At 42.0% G+C, this 17,134-nt stretch overlaps 1 protein-coding gene and 1 long non-coding RNA gene across 3 annotated transcripts; one reads left to right on the forward strand and one right to left on the reverse strand.

The window, feature by feature from the left end:
* Positions 1 to 222: 222 nt before the first annotated feature.
* On the reverse strand, positions 223 to 8,510 carry hnf1a (HNF1 homeobox a). 2 transcript variants are annotated; one of them, XM_035378570.1, is made up of 10 exons: positions 8,218 to 8,510; positions 6,297 to 6,496; positions 5,457 to 5,637; positions 3,698 to 3,900; positions 3,355 to 3,494; positions 2,793 to 2,934; positions 2,065 to 2,253; positions 1,811 to 1,926; positions 1,184 to 1,268; positions 223 to 696 (listed from the first exon to the last, which is right to left on the reverse strand). In XM_035378570.1, exons 1-10 carry the CDS (start codon positions 8,508 to 8,510, stop codon positions 566 to 568), a joined length of 1,680 nt encoding a protein of 559 aa, XP_035234461.1. In that variant the 3' UTR covers positions 223 to 565. The 2 variants fall into 2 exon arrangements, with proteins under 2 accessions (XP_035234461.1, XP_035234462.1); XM_035378571.1 differs by lacking the exon at positions 8,218 to 8,510 and adding an exon at positions 6,859 to 7,008 and having other exon boundaries at positions 566 to 696.
* Positions 7,750 to 13,978, forward strand: LOC118206218. The gene is made up of 2 exons (XR_004761156.1): positions 7,750 to 7,841; positions 13,430 to 13,978. It is a non-coding gene; the product is annotated as an uncharacterized LOC118206218 (long non-coding RNA).
* Positions 13,979 to 17,134: the final 3,156 nt, after the last annotated feature.

Here is a 17,134-nt window from a genome sequence, read left to right on the forward strand (position 1 = left end):
TCCACGGTGTCCCCAGCTGCATGGGGAGCGTTTGGGAATTCATCCACTGGTGTGCAGTAGTAGCTGACTGGCCATAATTTGTCAATATAAGCCTTCACAGATGCATTATTAAAATTTGATGGGTACCACCGTTCTTTCATGTTGTTAGTTACCAAATGCACCATGAGTTCTGTCACAGGAGGCCGGGCGCCTTGGAGTAAATAAGCCACACAACTACGCAAAACAATTATAATAGATTTCTCTTTACTGGAACTACAGTGATTCTTTTCGTATAACATTCACAACTGTAATCAGAACTCTGACTGCTGCTGCTGATAAGCCTCCTGGCAGTGTCTTAGTCCTGGCTTTGCGTGTTTGTCGAGGCAGTCGGCTCTCTGTAGGTAATGGCTGATTGAAACAGAGGTAGTAGTTATTGGTAAATGGGTTTTTATATCTTGCTCTGCAAAGAATCTCTCCACTACTCCCATCCGATACCACTTAGGCACTTTCTCCAGTAAATGTGTCATAGACACTTCATGGCCTTTCCCCCCATTCTCTGAAATAGTAGATCCGCACTCTACTGTGGCTATTGTGCAGTTGATACCATCTGTGCAGGGATGTAGGGGTCAATGTCTGCTGATGGAGAACCTAGGAGGTGTGGTGCGTGAGTCTCACTAGACTGCGATGGAGGGTAAAGTTCCAAACTCCCAGAGGAAACTGCGAGAGAAATGAGAGAAAGAGCCAGCCTTTAAAGTATAGAGTCATTGTCTCAAGGTCTGTAAAAATACACAATTTGAATACACCATTTGAAAACATAGAGTAGTGTTTTTGCATCTATTGTCAGAGATGTCAAAACTGTAAGGCTTTGGATATGTAAGTAATAATTCCAGTCAATAAATGATTCAGATTCTCAGTGTATTATGACAACACTTTGAAAATTCTGAACATTCCAAACAGCCTCTACTATTACTGGGTCTAAACCCAGTTCTGATGGCTGCAGAATGTGTGGCAGCAATACACATCAGTCCTCCCATGTAACTTAATTCCACTTTTCTTGTACTCAAAAATGCCAGTGAATAAACTCAGATTGCTGCTGTTGAGTATTGTTGCGGGCAGAGAACATGGCAAGATGTCTAGGCCTTGTGAGGCCTACTTCAAATACAGCTTTTTGTATACTGTTTGATGAGTCTCGGGTAAGTGTTACCTGGCACAGGTGAGCTGGCATGCAGGTGAAGAGAGGGCTCTTGGAGGGGGGGGTCTGTCTGGTCCTCAGGGTCTGAGGATAGAATCTGAGGGACCAAAGCAGATTTGCAATGGGGCTTTATGAACATATAGACCAGTTAGCTTTTGCATATAATGTGGTTGAATCTTTCCTAAGAAGAGAAAGTACCAAGAGAAAACAAAGATTATTTGTGAAATTTAAGAATTCTAGCATTTTGTTGGGCAGCTGATTCTTCATATATTTGTTGTTCATCCTCCGTGAAATACAGATAAATAATTTTGTAGTTATATTGTATAGCTGCCTTCCTCAGTTTGACCACAAATCATCAGTTTTTGCCTTGTGTACACTCGACCTATGTCATGTGTCTTTTAACCTGTGGCTATTGAGTCACTTTTTTTGTTATGTGTAATGTAAAGTACATCACAAGATGTACCATGTACTTGTTGGATTATTAATATTGGTTTCATATTGATTTACATACTTACTGGAGTCAAACCAGAAGTATTCTGCTCAATGTTAATGGCTAAATCCCTCACAGATTGGCTTCCGTGAATACATTTATTCCTATTTAATCCTATTTTAAAAACCCTGGGTGCCGGTGAGTGTTACCTGTCGGACTGCAGTTAGGCTAGTGAGTGTTCCGAGACTGCTGCTATCTGTGATGACCATGGCCTGGGACAGGAGACTTGAGGGGGTGTAGGAGGACAGCTCGGATTTGCTGTACACTGTAACGGGGAGGGCAGAGGTGGCATGACATCACTGATCCCATAGCACACTAACCTCAAGAGGCCTGAATTTAACTAATGAACTTATTAAAATCAACCTGGCTTCAGTTCATACATTCTGTGCCTGGGTACCCTTACTGTGGCATGGAAGTTGTGCCATTGTCGCCATGAAGGAGCTGGGCCCCATGTGATTTTGAAACTGCTGTGCGATTGGCTGTTGATGCGAGGTGTGGAGCTGCTGCTGAAAGGAGATTGGCTGGAGGGTGGTGAAACCGCCTCCAACGTTATTAATGACTGGAACAGTCTGGGGCTGAGAAGAGGCCAGACCTGTGGACAAGGAGATAGATGAGAAGAACACTTATGTACTAATGTATCCAGAGTGAGGGAGTTCAGATGATAAAGACTGATATTTATTTATTTAGCTGATCAACCTTATTGAGGGAGAGATACTGGGGCAATTCAAATTCAGTGCATTGCTTAAGGACAAAAGAGTGCTTTTCCCCGTCCATATGATAGTGTGCATAAGGGTGCTTACCAGTAAGTGTGTTGGTGTTTTACTCAATGTGCCAATTAAGTTAACCAGGCTGATATGAAGTCACTGTGTCAGAATATGTATTATATATTACATCGAAATATAGTGATGGTGAGTGAGTGAGGTTTCTCAAGCCCCATAATCGATGGAGAGTCAATTGTCATGCACAGTCAATTACCAACTTGTGTTCTCCAATCAAGGGACTGCTTTTCCACAGGTTCAGTGAGCCTGATATATGACAGCTCCTCCCTCTTTGGGGTTAACAGGGTGTGAGCCTCACTGCTCCACTACAATTAGCATGTCAGTAATTGGACAGGTGGTCAAAGCAGGTTACCAATCAGAAGCGATGACTCCCCGAGGCTCATGACACTCGGCAGGGAGGCCATGATGAGGCTCTGGGGAGGTGCGGGCGAGGCAGACAGACTGTGTAGAGCAGTCAGCGTGCTGACAGGCGGGAGAGGGCCACCTCCTGACACCTGATAAAGGAGGAGGAAGGATAGAGAGAGAGAAGAAGGGGAGAAAAGAGGCCATCGTCCTGACAATTAAGGATGAAGGTAATTTAAGAGATGATCTTCAGCCACTTCCACTACTACTGGTGTCCTTTGCAATTAATACTTAGCTTACTAATAGCTTTTTATGCCCCTCCCCCTCCCCCAAATCCATTTGTGTAATCTTACTGTATGGATCATGTTGTCATTATGACATTTCTGTTTATAATGTGAATATTGTATTATTTTCAGTGTTTGTCTCCTTAATGGCTTGTTTTGTCATATGATATTATAGTGTACATATAAAACTAGCCCCTCCCCCCCCCCCTTATGTCTTTTTTCCTTCATTGCATTTTTCCTGAATTCTTTGCTGTTCTTGTGATGCTCCAGTGTGGTATGAGGTCTTACAGGTTTGTGATGTGTTTCCAGAAGGGTGTGGCTTGGCTCTAGCTGGACAGGGCTGACAACTAGACGCCCACCCACACTCCTGTCCACATGATGGCCTGATCCCAGGCTCTCATTGGCCACTTGCTGCGTATATTTCATGCCTGAGTTGTGGGAGAGAGACAGAGAATGTGTGGAAGTGATTAAATTATGTCAAGGTTCTGATCCAGGTGAAAATGCATTCTCTCTCTCCTCTCTCTCTCTCTCTCTTTACTTTGAAATATACTACTTGTACTTCCTGTATTGTAATTTATGGTAAATCAGAAATGGTTTTGAGTTAGCAAATGTGAGGTTTCGCTGAAGTTACCATGAGAGGGGCTTGTGGGTAAGGCGTGGCTGGAGGAGCTTGCTGTTTGGCTGTTATACGGCGTGTCAAGAGCCAGCTTGTGTCGGAAAGCCTCCTCTTTGCGCCGGTTGGCAAACCAGTTGTACACTCGCACCTCTGTCACCAGGTTAGAGCCCAGTCCAGCCAGCTGGGAAGGGGACACCCCCCGCTGAAGGCACTCTGCCCTGGGGGAGGAACACTGACACTGAGCGCTGAGAGACACCGACACCAAGGGGACACTGACACTGAGCACTGAGAGACACCGACACCAAGGGGACACTGACACTGAGCACTGAGAGACACCAACAGACACTGAGCACTGAGAGACACCGACACCAAGGGGAAACTGAGCACTGAGAGACACCGACACCAAGGGGACACTGACATTGTAAGATGCTGACACTCAGCTACAGTTACACTGGGGGCCACATTTACTAAGGAAATAGTCGCAGCACAAAACATTTGCTATATTTCGTGGTCGCAGATATTGACACATTAACAACACATTACCAAGACTGGTTCTGTATAACAAGAAATAGGTCATGGTAATGTTCAACAAGGTACAGCTTCACAGCATATAGGAATGGAAAGGATAAAAATTTGGAGTGACATGACATACAAAATGTATTCATTAGGTATAATTAAACTAACAAACAATAGAGGATGTAAAGAAAAGATGACATGATGTTATATGCCGACAATAAGAAAAACTTCACGAGGGCAAAAGACACAAGTGGTGGTCCAACTAAAGAATATTAACACAAACAGAACAAGAGGTGGGAAATCCCTGTAAAATGAGCATGTAGTGGGGGTGGAAGGAAGAGACGTGTATGAACTTGTGAGGGGAGAAGGCCACAGAGTGTCTGAAGGTAACACTATTCACAATTCATTATATACCCTACTGAACACATACACAGAACAATGGTTCAAATTGTTTAAATTCTGAACTGCAATTTTACACTACTAGCTGATGACTTCAATAGAAGTCTTGTGTCCTTTCAATAAAACATGCAATTTCATATTATATCTGAAAATAAACAGGAAGTGATTTGTAGAAATGTGTGAAACGTATTTTAAATCCCACGAATCAGAGTGTTACGCATCAGAGGAGGCAGCTGTTCATCTCCACCCCATTCAGCCCACAAAGGAAACGTATTTGACTGTGGAGGATGTGTGTACAGCCCGATGCTCTTCTCTGCCATATGAGCTACAAGCTGCAGTAGATCAGTGCAAATTACCAACTGCTTTCAGGAGTTCTAAAAATTCTCACCCAAAGAGGGGAGATGCATGCTTTAGTAAATTGGACGTGATACCTAATTGGCCTAATTTACATGATCTCCACTCTGTTTTAGTGCATTCACTCCAGGTATACATATGCACAACCCATTGTGACTGTTTAGTAAATACAACATAGATACTGAAACCTTGTAGCATCTGCTTCTGCGTCAGAAAAGCAGTTGAAATGCTTTTTGCCACTGACACAAACAAACTGAGGGGACACTGACTGACTGTGAGATTCTGATACTCAGCAACAATGACACTGAGAGTCACTGACACTCAGTAGCACTCACACCGAGGGCACACTGACACTCAACAGCACTGGCACTAAGGGATACGGACAATGAGAGATACTGACACAAAAGATGTGTTGTTTCAGGGCTGGTCTGACAGTGAGAGACAGAGGAGAAATGAAAGTATTCCTCACCACCCCCTCCCACTCACACCTCCTGTACCCACTAACCTGTTGCATTCATCCACCAGCCCCTCTCTCTCTTCCTTGCTGGGGTTTTTCTGTCGCTCATAAGCCTGGAAGAGGATCTGCTGGGAGGCGGGACCCCACTTAAACCTGTTCCTCCGGCCTTTTCGCACATCCTCCCCTGACTCCTCCCCCAGTAGAATTCCTCGGCTGGCATTTGTGAATTCTGGAAAAAGAGAGGTGGCCATCAGAACGCTGCATCACCCACTGATTCCACCTCAATGCATTTAATATGGGTGTCAGCTGAGCTTCTTATTCCACCACTTCCTCCAATTTCTATCTCAGTATTTAAACTGCTGCTTTACAGGCAGTAATTCCAGTAATTCATTGGACCCTTAAACTTATTATGGGTGAAATATTGACACGGTAACTAATTCACCTGTAGGACTAATTCACCTGTAAGACTGTGTTCACAGGTGTGTTTAATAGAATATATTAACTGGGAGGCCAAGCAGCATAGTTATTGAAGGCAAAAATGACAGAAACAGTCCACAAATCAATGGAAAAATCTTGGAGTATATTTCTGCAAATCATAGTTTTCACCCATTGACTTCAGCAGATAGGTGACAGGTGAGAAGGACATGTTTGCTCACCATCTCTGCTGTGTTTTCTCATTCTCCAAAAGGCTCTATGATCTAAAAATCTAAATCTAATGCAGCTGGTTTCAGCCGGTGTCTCATGCACTAGACACAGACAGACATGAGCTTCGATTTTTAATCTCTCACAATCCCTCAGTTTCTGCACACCAGGGGCTTGGAAACCCATAGCCTGATCAGTGGCCAGGCCTAGAGTTCCACAGGGACAGACATCCTTGGCAATACTCACGCTGGCTGATTTCTCCCTTCTTCCTGACGTACCAGCTGTACAGTGCTGCCCTCTTCTGGTTTTTCATGGGAGTTCCTTTGTTGAGGTGCTGAGAGAGATGGGACTGGTTGAGCCCTGTGGACTCTACCACCTCTCTCTGAGGCAGGTTGTGCTGCTGCATATAGCTTTTCACCATTTTGGCTACATGCCACGGGTCCTCCCTGGCAACAAACACACACACACACACACAGACAACTCCCAAAGCTTGAACAATGCAAATGTTAGCCTTGAACACATTTCAATCGCTCATGATATATTCAATTTTAACATACTTTTTTGCACAATATAGACATCATTTGTAAACCAATGCATGCGCATTTGCAAGATGATAGAAATGCAGTTCAAAAATTATTTTAAAAAAAACTAACAACCACTTTTATGAATTGAGTTTATCTCCATTGACATTATATACTATTATTATTATTATTATTATTAGTAGTAGTAGTAGTAGTAGTAGTAGTAGTAGTAGTAGTAGTATTGTTTATTTTATGTATTCGTTTACATTTAAAAATAATAATTTTACCAATGCCTTGTTTCAATGTTATACTTTGGCAATATTGTAACGTTCAGTCCTTTAGTCAATATTGCATTACTGAACTGAGAGAGAGAGAAAGAGAGAGAAAAAGAGTCAAAGAGAGAGAGAGAGAAAGTGAGTGAGAGAGAGAGAGAGAGAGAGAGAGTGTGTTGACTGTGTGAGATAAGCAGCAGGACAGCAGGGCAAAGTCCACTTCTCTGGAAAATAAGTACACTCATAAACAGCAAATAAACACACACCTGACACTCTCTCACACTCACACAGTGATCTGTGCTCAGAGACACACACGCCTCAAACTTTTACTCATACCACACTTTTCCTTTTTGTACACACACACACGCACATACCTTTCCTAACTATGTATCTCATACTGTATAGCACTGTGACATAATTTAGATGTTCCCCAAATTTACAAAGGAACATGTAATTCTGAGGAATAGTACATACACAGAAAGCTTTTCCATCTGTTCATCTTGACCTAAGAATTTCATACAATCCCAAATGTTTGACTCAAGGTCATTTACTGTGCCCCTGCATATAAATTGAAATTCATCTTTGCACATTAGAATGGGAAAACTATTAAACTGTGATTATTACAAATGCACAACACTGTCAAGATAGTTTTCTCCTGATGTTAGGTTAGCTCTCTCTTTCTCCCTCCCTCTCTCACACACTCACTCTCTCTCTCTCTCTCTCTCTCACCCTCTGTGTGTATCTGTCTGTTAATCTTAAGCCATCCATGTAGCTCATTTATTAGAGAGGGAGAAATGACCAACGAATAATGAAAGGATAGGTAATTAGTAACCAGAGAAAGGAGGAACCCTCTCCTTTATATTCACCACACGGACCGATAGAAACAGAGCAGAAAGGGAAAGAGATGGAGAAGGAGAGAGGAAGGGGGCCTGCTCAGAGTTTTGGAAGGAAAACCAAACTGGAGACAAAGGATGCAAGAGAGAAGAAGATGCTGACAGGTAACCTAATCTGTGCTTTTGTTTTCTGGAACTTTCCTCCAGGATGGAAAAGAGGGGCCGGGCAGGCGGAACAGGAAAGAAACACAGAGAGCGTGAGCTGCAATGAGGAGGAGAAAGGCAAGGTGTTCAGCTGAATTTCTTTGGAACCTAAATGTGCAGGGGTTTGAGACAGAACGAAAACAGAATGGAGAACTATTTGTTGACATTTATTGTGGAAACACTGGCAAAGAGTTTCAGGTGTGTTGCGCTGCTGTTGGAGGAATATGGGTTTGTGCTGAGTGGATAAATTAACAGGTGAGAGAGAAAGAGAGAGAGAGAGAGAGAGAGAGAGAGATGAAGACTTGGAAGGACACACAAGCCTGTGAGAGAAACTTACTGCAGCAGTCTGTCCACTTCAGCTCTCTGTCTTGCTGCTTCTTCGGGGGGAAGTCTGTCCAGCTCCCTGAAAATGGGAGGCGGAAAATCCTCCTCTCCCTCTTCCGAGCTCTCACCGCCCCCCTTGTCTCCACTCTCTCCCCCTGCCGAGGCCCTCTCCCGCTCTAGTTCCCCCAGAGCCTGAACCAGGACCTCCCGAGACAGCCCCGAACCCAGCAGAGCCCATATCAGCTGCTCCTGGAGGGCAGACAGACGTCCTGCCATGGCTGCCCCTCTTCCCTCCTCTCCTTCCATTAAACTGCCTCTCTGAGCCCCCCCACCCCACCCCCCAAACTCCCCTCTGCCCCACCCCCCTCCCCCTACCCCCAACCTTTAGCCCTCGAACGCTGTCTGTTTGGAATCTCTCTGTCTCTCCGTCACAGGCCACACGCTTTCAGCTAATGCACAAGAATACAGTGAGCTCTTATGCTCACGCCGGCACGCTAATGCTATTTTCCTGCTTTCTTTCTCCCTTTGCCCGAAAATTAAGGATTTGGTTCAATGTGTTTGCTTCATTTTTTCTCCATCGAATTCCAGGAAGAGGGTGGCTTTCGCTTTTCCTGTTTGTTTTTCGCCTCTGTTTTTCACTAGTTGGACAGCCCAGTTTTTATCCATCCACCTGCTGTTTCACTGTCAAAGGTTGTTTTCTTTTCAAACCCTCCTCTTCCAACTCCGATCTTTGCCTTCCTCTCTCTCTCTCCCTCTCTCTCTCTCTCTTTCTCTCTCTCACACACACACACATACACACACACAATCTCTCTTTCTCTCTCCTCCTCTCTATCACTCTCCCTCTCTCTCAAATTGAACTTTGTCCCGAAGTCCTACCATCCCTTTAAGTGCTGTGGACAAAGTGCAGTGTCTGAACTGAGCTGTAAAATCTAAATGATTCTAAGTTAAATGCACATGCACGTAAAGCACACACAAAACACATAATACGTTGTAAATGTGTGGTACCTTATGTTTCCTGTGAACCGGTCCAAATGGTGTTTTCTTATAGTGAATGCGCACAAAAAATGTAATATCTATGTATTTTTATAAATTCATAAAACACTACTGAATGCTCTAGGACACACGCACACACACACACACACACACTCACACAAATGTAGGTCTCACAGAACAACTGCACATTTAACACAGATAAGATAAGATACATATGAACTAACATTCTGTTGTAGCCCTGTGATTATACTTTCGTATTTGGATGTCCTTGTGATCTGTGGCATCTATTTCTGTTGTGATCCAGACTAAGTAAAATCGGCCAAGCTGCTGTATGTAAATAATCTGACAACAGCCATGGGAAACGTTAGGGAACCCAGTTAATCTATTCAGGTATCCATTCTCATTGTAATTCACAGAGCATGCATTTATCATTGTTTTAAAGGAGCTAACTGGACTTTACCAACTTCAAATAAATATTCCCTGAAAGGGCTACCTGGACTTTATAAACTTCAAATAAACATTCTCTAAAAGGGCTCAATGCAATACAGTGGTGTTAGATTTTAAATACTTGTCATAAATGCATAAAAAAAATTCTCCATTAAGGTAGCCAAGATATGTGTGCTGTGCGTGTGCATTCAACAGCACATGTACCTTTAAGTATATCAAATTGGTTTTAATCATAGGAAATACTGCATTAAGGCACATTAGTCATCTTGAATGGGAAGACAACTTGCTATCATCAATATAATTACATTAGTATATCTAAGTATGTATAAGTATGATTTCTGGCTCCTCCCTCCTAACTTAAAACAATTAAGAACAATGAGACAAAAAAATGTAGCAGTAGTAACAAACACAAGCTATAATATAAGAGGCAAGGTTCAGTTTGTAGCACTTAATGTAGAGCATTTACCCAAACAAGCAGATGCTTGTTGTACATCATACCAATTAAGACACTAAACTCCAATCCTGGCAAAAGAGTAATTAACACTGCAGCAATTATCGTCAAGGCTCCTTGATTTGATTCATATCAACCCACCATCCCCAAAGACACAAAACAAAGCTCAGCACTTTTATTTATTCATTTATTTTATTTCAGTGTTTAGTCCCTGGTTGATATACAAGTTAGGTTTGTCTCGTGCTTTCTACTCAGAGATTTTCAAATATCGGTAATTGTTTGAATTAAAGGCAATAGTAGATTAAGTCCGGTCATTTTGCTTTCAGCCACTGGAGGGCGCTCAAAGTACAGATATATTTAATTCTTAGGCCGTGAGCCAAGTGAACTACCATAGTAAGGATGAAGTAGTCACAAAGGTAGAGCGCTAGGGATGGATTTCACAGCAGGTGCAGGTCTGAAATCTAAATCCAGATACAACTAGCAGACACAACTGTATATTCAGATCAGTTCATTCAGGCAACAAGATTTTTAAAAAGTGGTTTGCAATTTAATTCTGATTCTGCTGAGTTTGAAATGTGACCATCAAATCCCCAAATCTGTTCCCAGTGAAAATAGTGAATTTTTTGATCATGTTGTACAGATTAAATGTAAGGGCCAAAAGCTTCAGAGGATGCAAATACAGTTGGATCTACACCCTAAAGTTACATGTGAAATTCTTGTAAAGGAATATAGTCTATCGAAAGGAGAAAAAAACTGTCCTTGACATGATTTTTCATTTGTTTTTAATTTGCTTGCTCTCCTATCTCACTCCAACCTCCATTGAACCCAGTCAGAACCCAGAGCCAGAAAGAGCTTCTCAGTTTGATTCACTTCCTCCCTCTCAATGCTTAGGCAATCTGAAAATCTAAAACCTGCTCACTAAACTTACACCTTCTCTCTATCGCTCTCACTTAGCTATGCTTTGCTAGTGTTTTTTTAACATCAAAACTGCACATGCTCTTTCCTGACAGCTGTTAAATAACACCCACTGTGTTTATCATGCTCTCTCCACCTTCCCCACGCTGCTTATCTCTATAACCATTTGTTTTTACCATTTCTTCTCAGTCTCTTTCTCCCCATCCTGCGTAAGCTGCTCATCCCCATCTACAGTATGAGTTTCTCTCCTTCATTGTCCCTCTTTCTCCCTCCCCCTTTCATTCCCACCCATATGCCCACCGTTCTCAGTCTCCTCCTCTCTCCCCCGTTCCCTCTCCTCACCTCTCCGCCTCCCCGCTCCGTTCTTCCACTCCCTCTCACGGCCGGTAACAGGACCTCGGGACGGCGTTTCGAGTTTCCACTTTCCCAAAGAGGAGCACAATCTGGGCTTAACAAAGCCCAACAAAAGAGCCTCAGCTGCAGCCCTCTCTCGCCTTCCCTCCTCTCTCTGCCCCATTCCCTCCTGCGCCGTCTGCAGATTTCCCGGCCAAGTCATTATTAACTCTTGCTTGAGTGCTGAACACACTTATCAAACCTGCTCATCCTAATGTTACAAATTTAAACAAACGTTTGCTTTTTTGTATTTCTTTTACTTGTTCATTTAAGATGAGCAAAAATGTCTTTCAACATTACGCCTGTATTAGAGTATTTACTCAGGTCTGCCTGATTGAAACACATGAGTAGAATTTCTCTAATGCCTGTGCATAGTGCACACACTGCTGGTCTACCTCCAGGCTGGCTGGCAAGCAGGTACGACCGTTTCCTTGGTAACCAGGTATGTGGGCGGAGTGGATACTGAGGTAACCTGGCAGATAATTGGTAGAGAGGAAACTCAACACCCCACAACCTGTCTTTAATCACCAAATCAGAGAAACGTTGAGACTTACAGTGACTGTTCATTTTTACCCTCAAATTTCAAATGTGCATTTCTCTCTCACAGTATCTCTCACAGGCTTGCGTGTCTTTCCAAGTCTTCAGCTCTCTCTCTCTCTCTCTCTCTCTCTCACACACACACACACACACACTAACATAGAGCTGAAATTACAAATATATTGAGTGCAGCATACTTCCGACTTTCCAGTCTTCGAATATCTGCAAACTTTTAACTTTTATGGTGCCCAAACGATGACATGGCTGTATCTTTGACTCGTTCCTCCCATTGTGACCTGGCCATGCTGCTGTATATTCTAACTGCTTTGTCATAATCCAGTGCCATAACAGGCATTCAACCATATGGCTACTTTTGCCCTCTAGTGAAGCACAGCCATGCTTCCAATGACTTTCTCTACCTCAGTTGGCAGTATTTCACAACCAGTGTCTTCTTTTGCAACATCCCTGCTATTCTCTCTCTCTCTCTCTCTCTCTATTTCTTTCTTCACCCTTTCTATTGGCAGGACATGAAGAAGAATGCGACTAGGCCCTTTTAATAGAATAGTGGAATGGCACTGATAGTTCCTTCAGTAAGGAGGAGGGGAGTGGAAAAGGGATTAAAATGGTGATACATAGATGAAGGAGAGGCTGTAAGTGTGTCTGTCTGACTACACAAGTTCATGAATGGATGTGTTGTGTGTGTGTGTGTTTGTGTGCATCTTGTGTTAACTAAGGTGCCTGATTCTTTTTTCTTTTTCCTCTGAAATTCACAATTTCGGAAGAATGAATAGTCATTCACTCTCTAATTAGAACATTACACAGTTCAGTCCTCTACTACACTTTTAAATTAACTTTCAGATAGACACATTCAAGACAGAAAAGAGTGAACTTTCCACTGCCCTGCAATGTCTGTTCCCCACCTCTTTTTCCCAATTTGTATTGTCTTTTGTTTAATGTCCTACTCCACCTTACCCTTGAGGAAAAGAGGACAGAGAGAAACAAGGTATAAAATTCTCCCTTTGTTCGAGAGAGTATATGCATGTCTGTGTGTGTGTGTTGTGCGTTTGTGTGTAGGTTGTGTGTGTGTGTGTGCGCGTGTGTGATTCTCACTCATCATTTGTGAAGGCTCCAAATATTTAAATCACCAGATTTTTGTGGTTTTCTCTCAGATAAAATGATAGGATAAGAAATATCCATCTTTGGAACCATTAAAAATATATTTTTTCAAGAGAGAATGTTTATATTTTTTTAAACAAGACAAAGCATTTCAAAGTAGGCAAGCACCACATACTTGTGCACACACTCAAACCTTTTTTTTGCTTTTTGCTAAGCTTTTTCTAAGCTTTCTCTAGTCTCCCTCCCTTTCTTCTTCACTCATTAAACTGTGGAGCTGATTTTTTTTTCAAAGAAAGGGACATGCATCAAGAGCAACAAAAAAAGGGCAGAAAGATACAGAACTCACCCCCACTCCACATCCTGCATCTTTTAGAGCAGGTCCCAGGGCCTCAGGGGGTCAAAGGTCAGGAGGGAACAATCAACTCTGATCTAAAAGGTCAGCAAGAAAACATGGGCAGAAGATTCTGATTGGACAAACTGCCACCACTGCTTGGATGTGGTGGTGTGCATGTGGCAAAGTGCATGAGAATGGGAGAGCCGCCTGCACATCTCCAACCATCTGTAGGCCTGCGATCGACACTTCCACACCAACACAAAGGGATGGGTTCAATCAGCAGCAGATCTTTTGGCAACAATATTTTACATGCAAAAATGCATGTTTCCATCTTAAAGGGTTTGTCCATTTACTATGATTAACTGCTTTATGCAAGGTTTAATTAACTCTGGGATTATATGAGAAGACACTTATGATAATGATGTCTTATTGGTTCATAGTTATGCCCACTCTGGGAATACTGATGAACAGTAGTCTGGGGCTAACTAAGCCTGGCCTGTGGTTCAAATGCACCACATAATATTCCATGAATGTTTTTTTCCATTGTTCCTAATAGATAGATACAAATAAATATAAACAAATACTTCAGATATTGGGTCCAGTCTTTCTCTCATTTCATTTGCTTGTCTTGTTCTGTTTTTGGGTGCTGTCAAATGACTTCAAAGACAAAACAAACAGAACAACAAATAACACAAAATAAACATGATCTGCCTATTTGTTCAGTTGTACCCTTTTCTGTTTCTTTATTTGTTCTTTATTTCTCTCACACCTTTATGTTATTTTTACTCCTATTCTTGTTCCTTGTCATTTCCTACTTTTTTCAGTCTACCGTCCCTGTTCATCATAACTGCCTATTGTTCTAACTGTGCTGTAGTTTTTACCCCTACTCTTCCAATCCATCTCCCTCCAAGCCCCCCCCCCCCATTCAACCCTATTGATCATGCATGCAGAAATTTAACACGCCCATCATTCCAGCCAGAAAAGCCCTGTCCCAGATACTCAGCTTCCTCTCACCACCTCCCCCAATCCCTCACCGAACTTCAGCTTTCCAAACCCACACATGCATCTGAAACCATGCATATGCACATACATGCATGTGCATACACACACTAACCCCCCACCCCAGCAAACATACGCAAGCATGCAGAATCTTGAGCTCGCATGCACACACATTCATTCATTAATTCCCATATAGGTACTTTAACAATCTGATACACTAAGAGACTTAGCAACTAGGCCAGGCTTACTCAGTCAATTATGTAGTACAGTAAAAATTAAAAATTAAAATTAATAAAATGGACTAGAGGGCTTTTCTTGTGTAAATCCTAGGTCTCTTCCAGTTATTTGTTGTATTTATTAATAACTAGCACTTGCTCGGGTAGCTTCCATATGGCGATAACTCTGCCCTCTAGTGGATATAAATGAATCCTCATGCTAAGAAGTTAAGAAGTTGAATGAGCAGTAAGAGAAACATGGAATTATTTCTTCTTATTGCTAATGTTTATAGTAACAGCAATGATTATCATAGGCACAAGGCATGGAAAAACATGACACAGCTAATAAAACATGTATATACCCCACATCATTCATTAATCCACACATTCATAAATTTAGTTATTTTCTTGGCATGTGTCCTTAACAGGGATATCTTACATTGTTTATATTTAATCCATCTTGATATTTGCTATAAAGTAGTTAAATTACAGTAAAAGGTTGTTTGTAGGGTCCAACTGCACCGTCCCACTGCTGTATCCAGGAAACACAGCAAAATATGTAAAATACTGAATAAAAGTCAAATAAAATAGTGCATCTTTATATTCCATAAATAAATAATCTCAACAGATTGCTGAGACAAATGAAACCTCTAAAATGGCAGATTGTAGAAACCTAAGGAAGGTTTAAAATTGGAGAACGTATACATAAAGCTCATGGACCATGTGAACACGAGACACAAGAAGTCACTAAATTTGCAAAGAATCGAATCTCTCATATTTCAGAAGGTTGTTGGACTATTTATATTGTCCAAAATATAACACAGAGTTTTGCATGTCTGTGCATGCTTGAATTTACATCTGAGACATATGGCTGATAAAGCACTTGAGTGCATATAAATAAAATTAGGTCACCAGTTTTTAAATATCAAAATATTTAAATACAAATATTGATACATGTACATGTTGATTTGAACCACAGATACGCAATTCTGTCTATGCCCTGTATTATGTGTACAATCTTTTGCCTACTTTAGTAGGTTTCTATGTCTTAAGGCTTCTGTTGAAACTTTAAAACTGAAGCATCACCATCATGTGATTTAAAAAAAGAACTATCATACCGAAATTAAACACAGGCAACTATGGTAAAGTGTCATGTTATTTTGCATTACAGAAAAACTAAAAATAAAAGGATCTGGTTAGTTATTCAGCTCAGTTTGCACACTAGTGAGTGAGAAAGCAGTACAGAGTGGCTGGTAATCTGCCACCTAGTCTGTTACTGAGTCACATGCTTAAAGAGAGCTGAGCAGGAGTGGGGGAGGAGGCGGGCTTGGGCTGGCTTGGCACGAATTAAATACTTAAGACCCAGCAATGAGCATACTCAAGCAACCTGCTGCTACTCTTGTGCCTCGTCCAGAGATTAGGAGCAGCACAGAGCTACTGACACCGACGTGCCTGTTTCTGACTGCACTACAACTGATTACAGTGTACCTGACACGGAGGCTGCTATAGCTTCTGACACCAGCTCTCCTCGAACTGAGGCTAAAGCTACTGACGAGTCTAAGATTGAGACAGTTACACGAACATAGACATTTCTGGCCGGAATCCAATGACACTGAGACAACTTCTACTTGACACTGAGACTATAGCACCTGACACTGACATTGCGGTTTCACTACAGACTGAACTGTGACTACTAAATACAACAGAATGGTCCGTGTAAACTGAAAGATTTCTGCCACTGACTCTCACACCAGTGACTTTGATAATATTGGGAGGTGTATGCCTCCTGTGTCCATTTGATTTAATTAGTTTACCCTAGCTCTATGTACAGTATGTCCCCTGTGGAGACAGGGACATTAAAATACACCCATTACAACACACAGCGAGTAGAATCATTGGTGAATAGGCTACTGTATTTTACTGATACCGCAAACATTGTTGGCAGAAATGTAGGAAGAACTACTGTATTGGAAACTGACTGCGCATTCACATCTCAACATGAACTACAGCGTGGCGCAGTAGTAGTATTAGGCTAGCAGCAGTAGTAGTACTAGGCCTTGTAAAGTAAATCATGAACAAGAACTTGAAGAAATAGAATCATCAGCAGCCCACCGGACGAATTCATTTAAATCGGCATATGTTTCCTTCCTAATGCTGTGCTGCTGGTTAAGTGTGCAGACCACGAGCAGATGTGGCTTGGCGTGGGGTCGTGGACTTCAGTGGACAAGGCATATATTCTGACTCACCCCACACTCGAACAATCCAATTACCAGGCCTATTTTAATCACATCGTCAGTGCCTCTATTCGTTAATATAAACCTGGAAAGTTTAAGAACAAACCTGCACGGTTGCATTTGATGTATTATGTGTTCATCTTGATTGCTCCTTGTTTTTGTTTTCTGATATGTGATATAGGTAGGCCTAATATGTTTTCAAACAAATGGAGAGATGATTATAAACCAAGTCTTAGCTCATTGTCTACTGAATGTCATTGAAGCGTTTAATTTAGGTTGATTTTCTATGCACCTTG

This window comes from Anguilla anguilla, chromosome 10 (genome assembly GCF_013347855.1).
Source record: "Anguilla anguilla isolate fAngAng1 chromosome 10, fAngAng1.pri, whole genome shotgun sequence".
In the NCBI taxonomy this organism is placed as follows: Eukaryota; Metazoa; Chordata; class Actinopteri; order Anguilliformes; family Anguillidae; genus Anguilla; species Anguilla anguilla.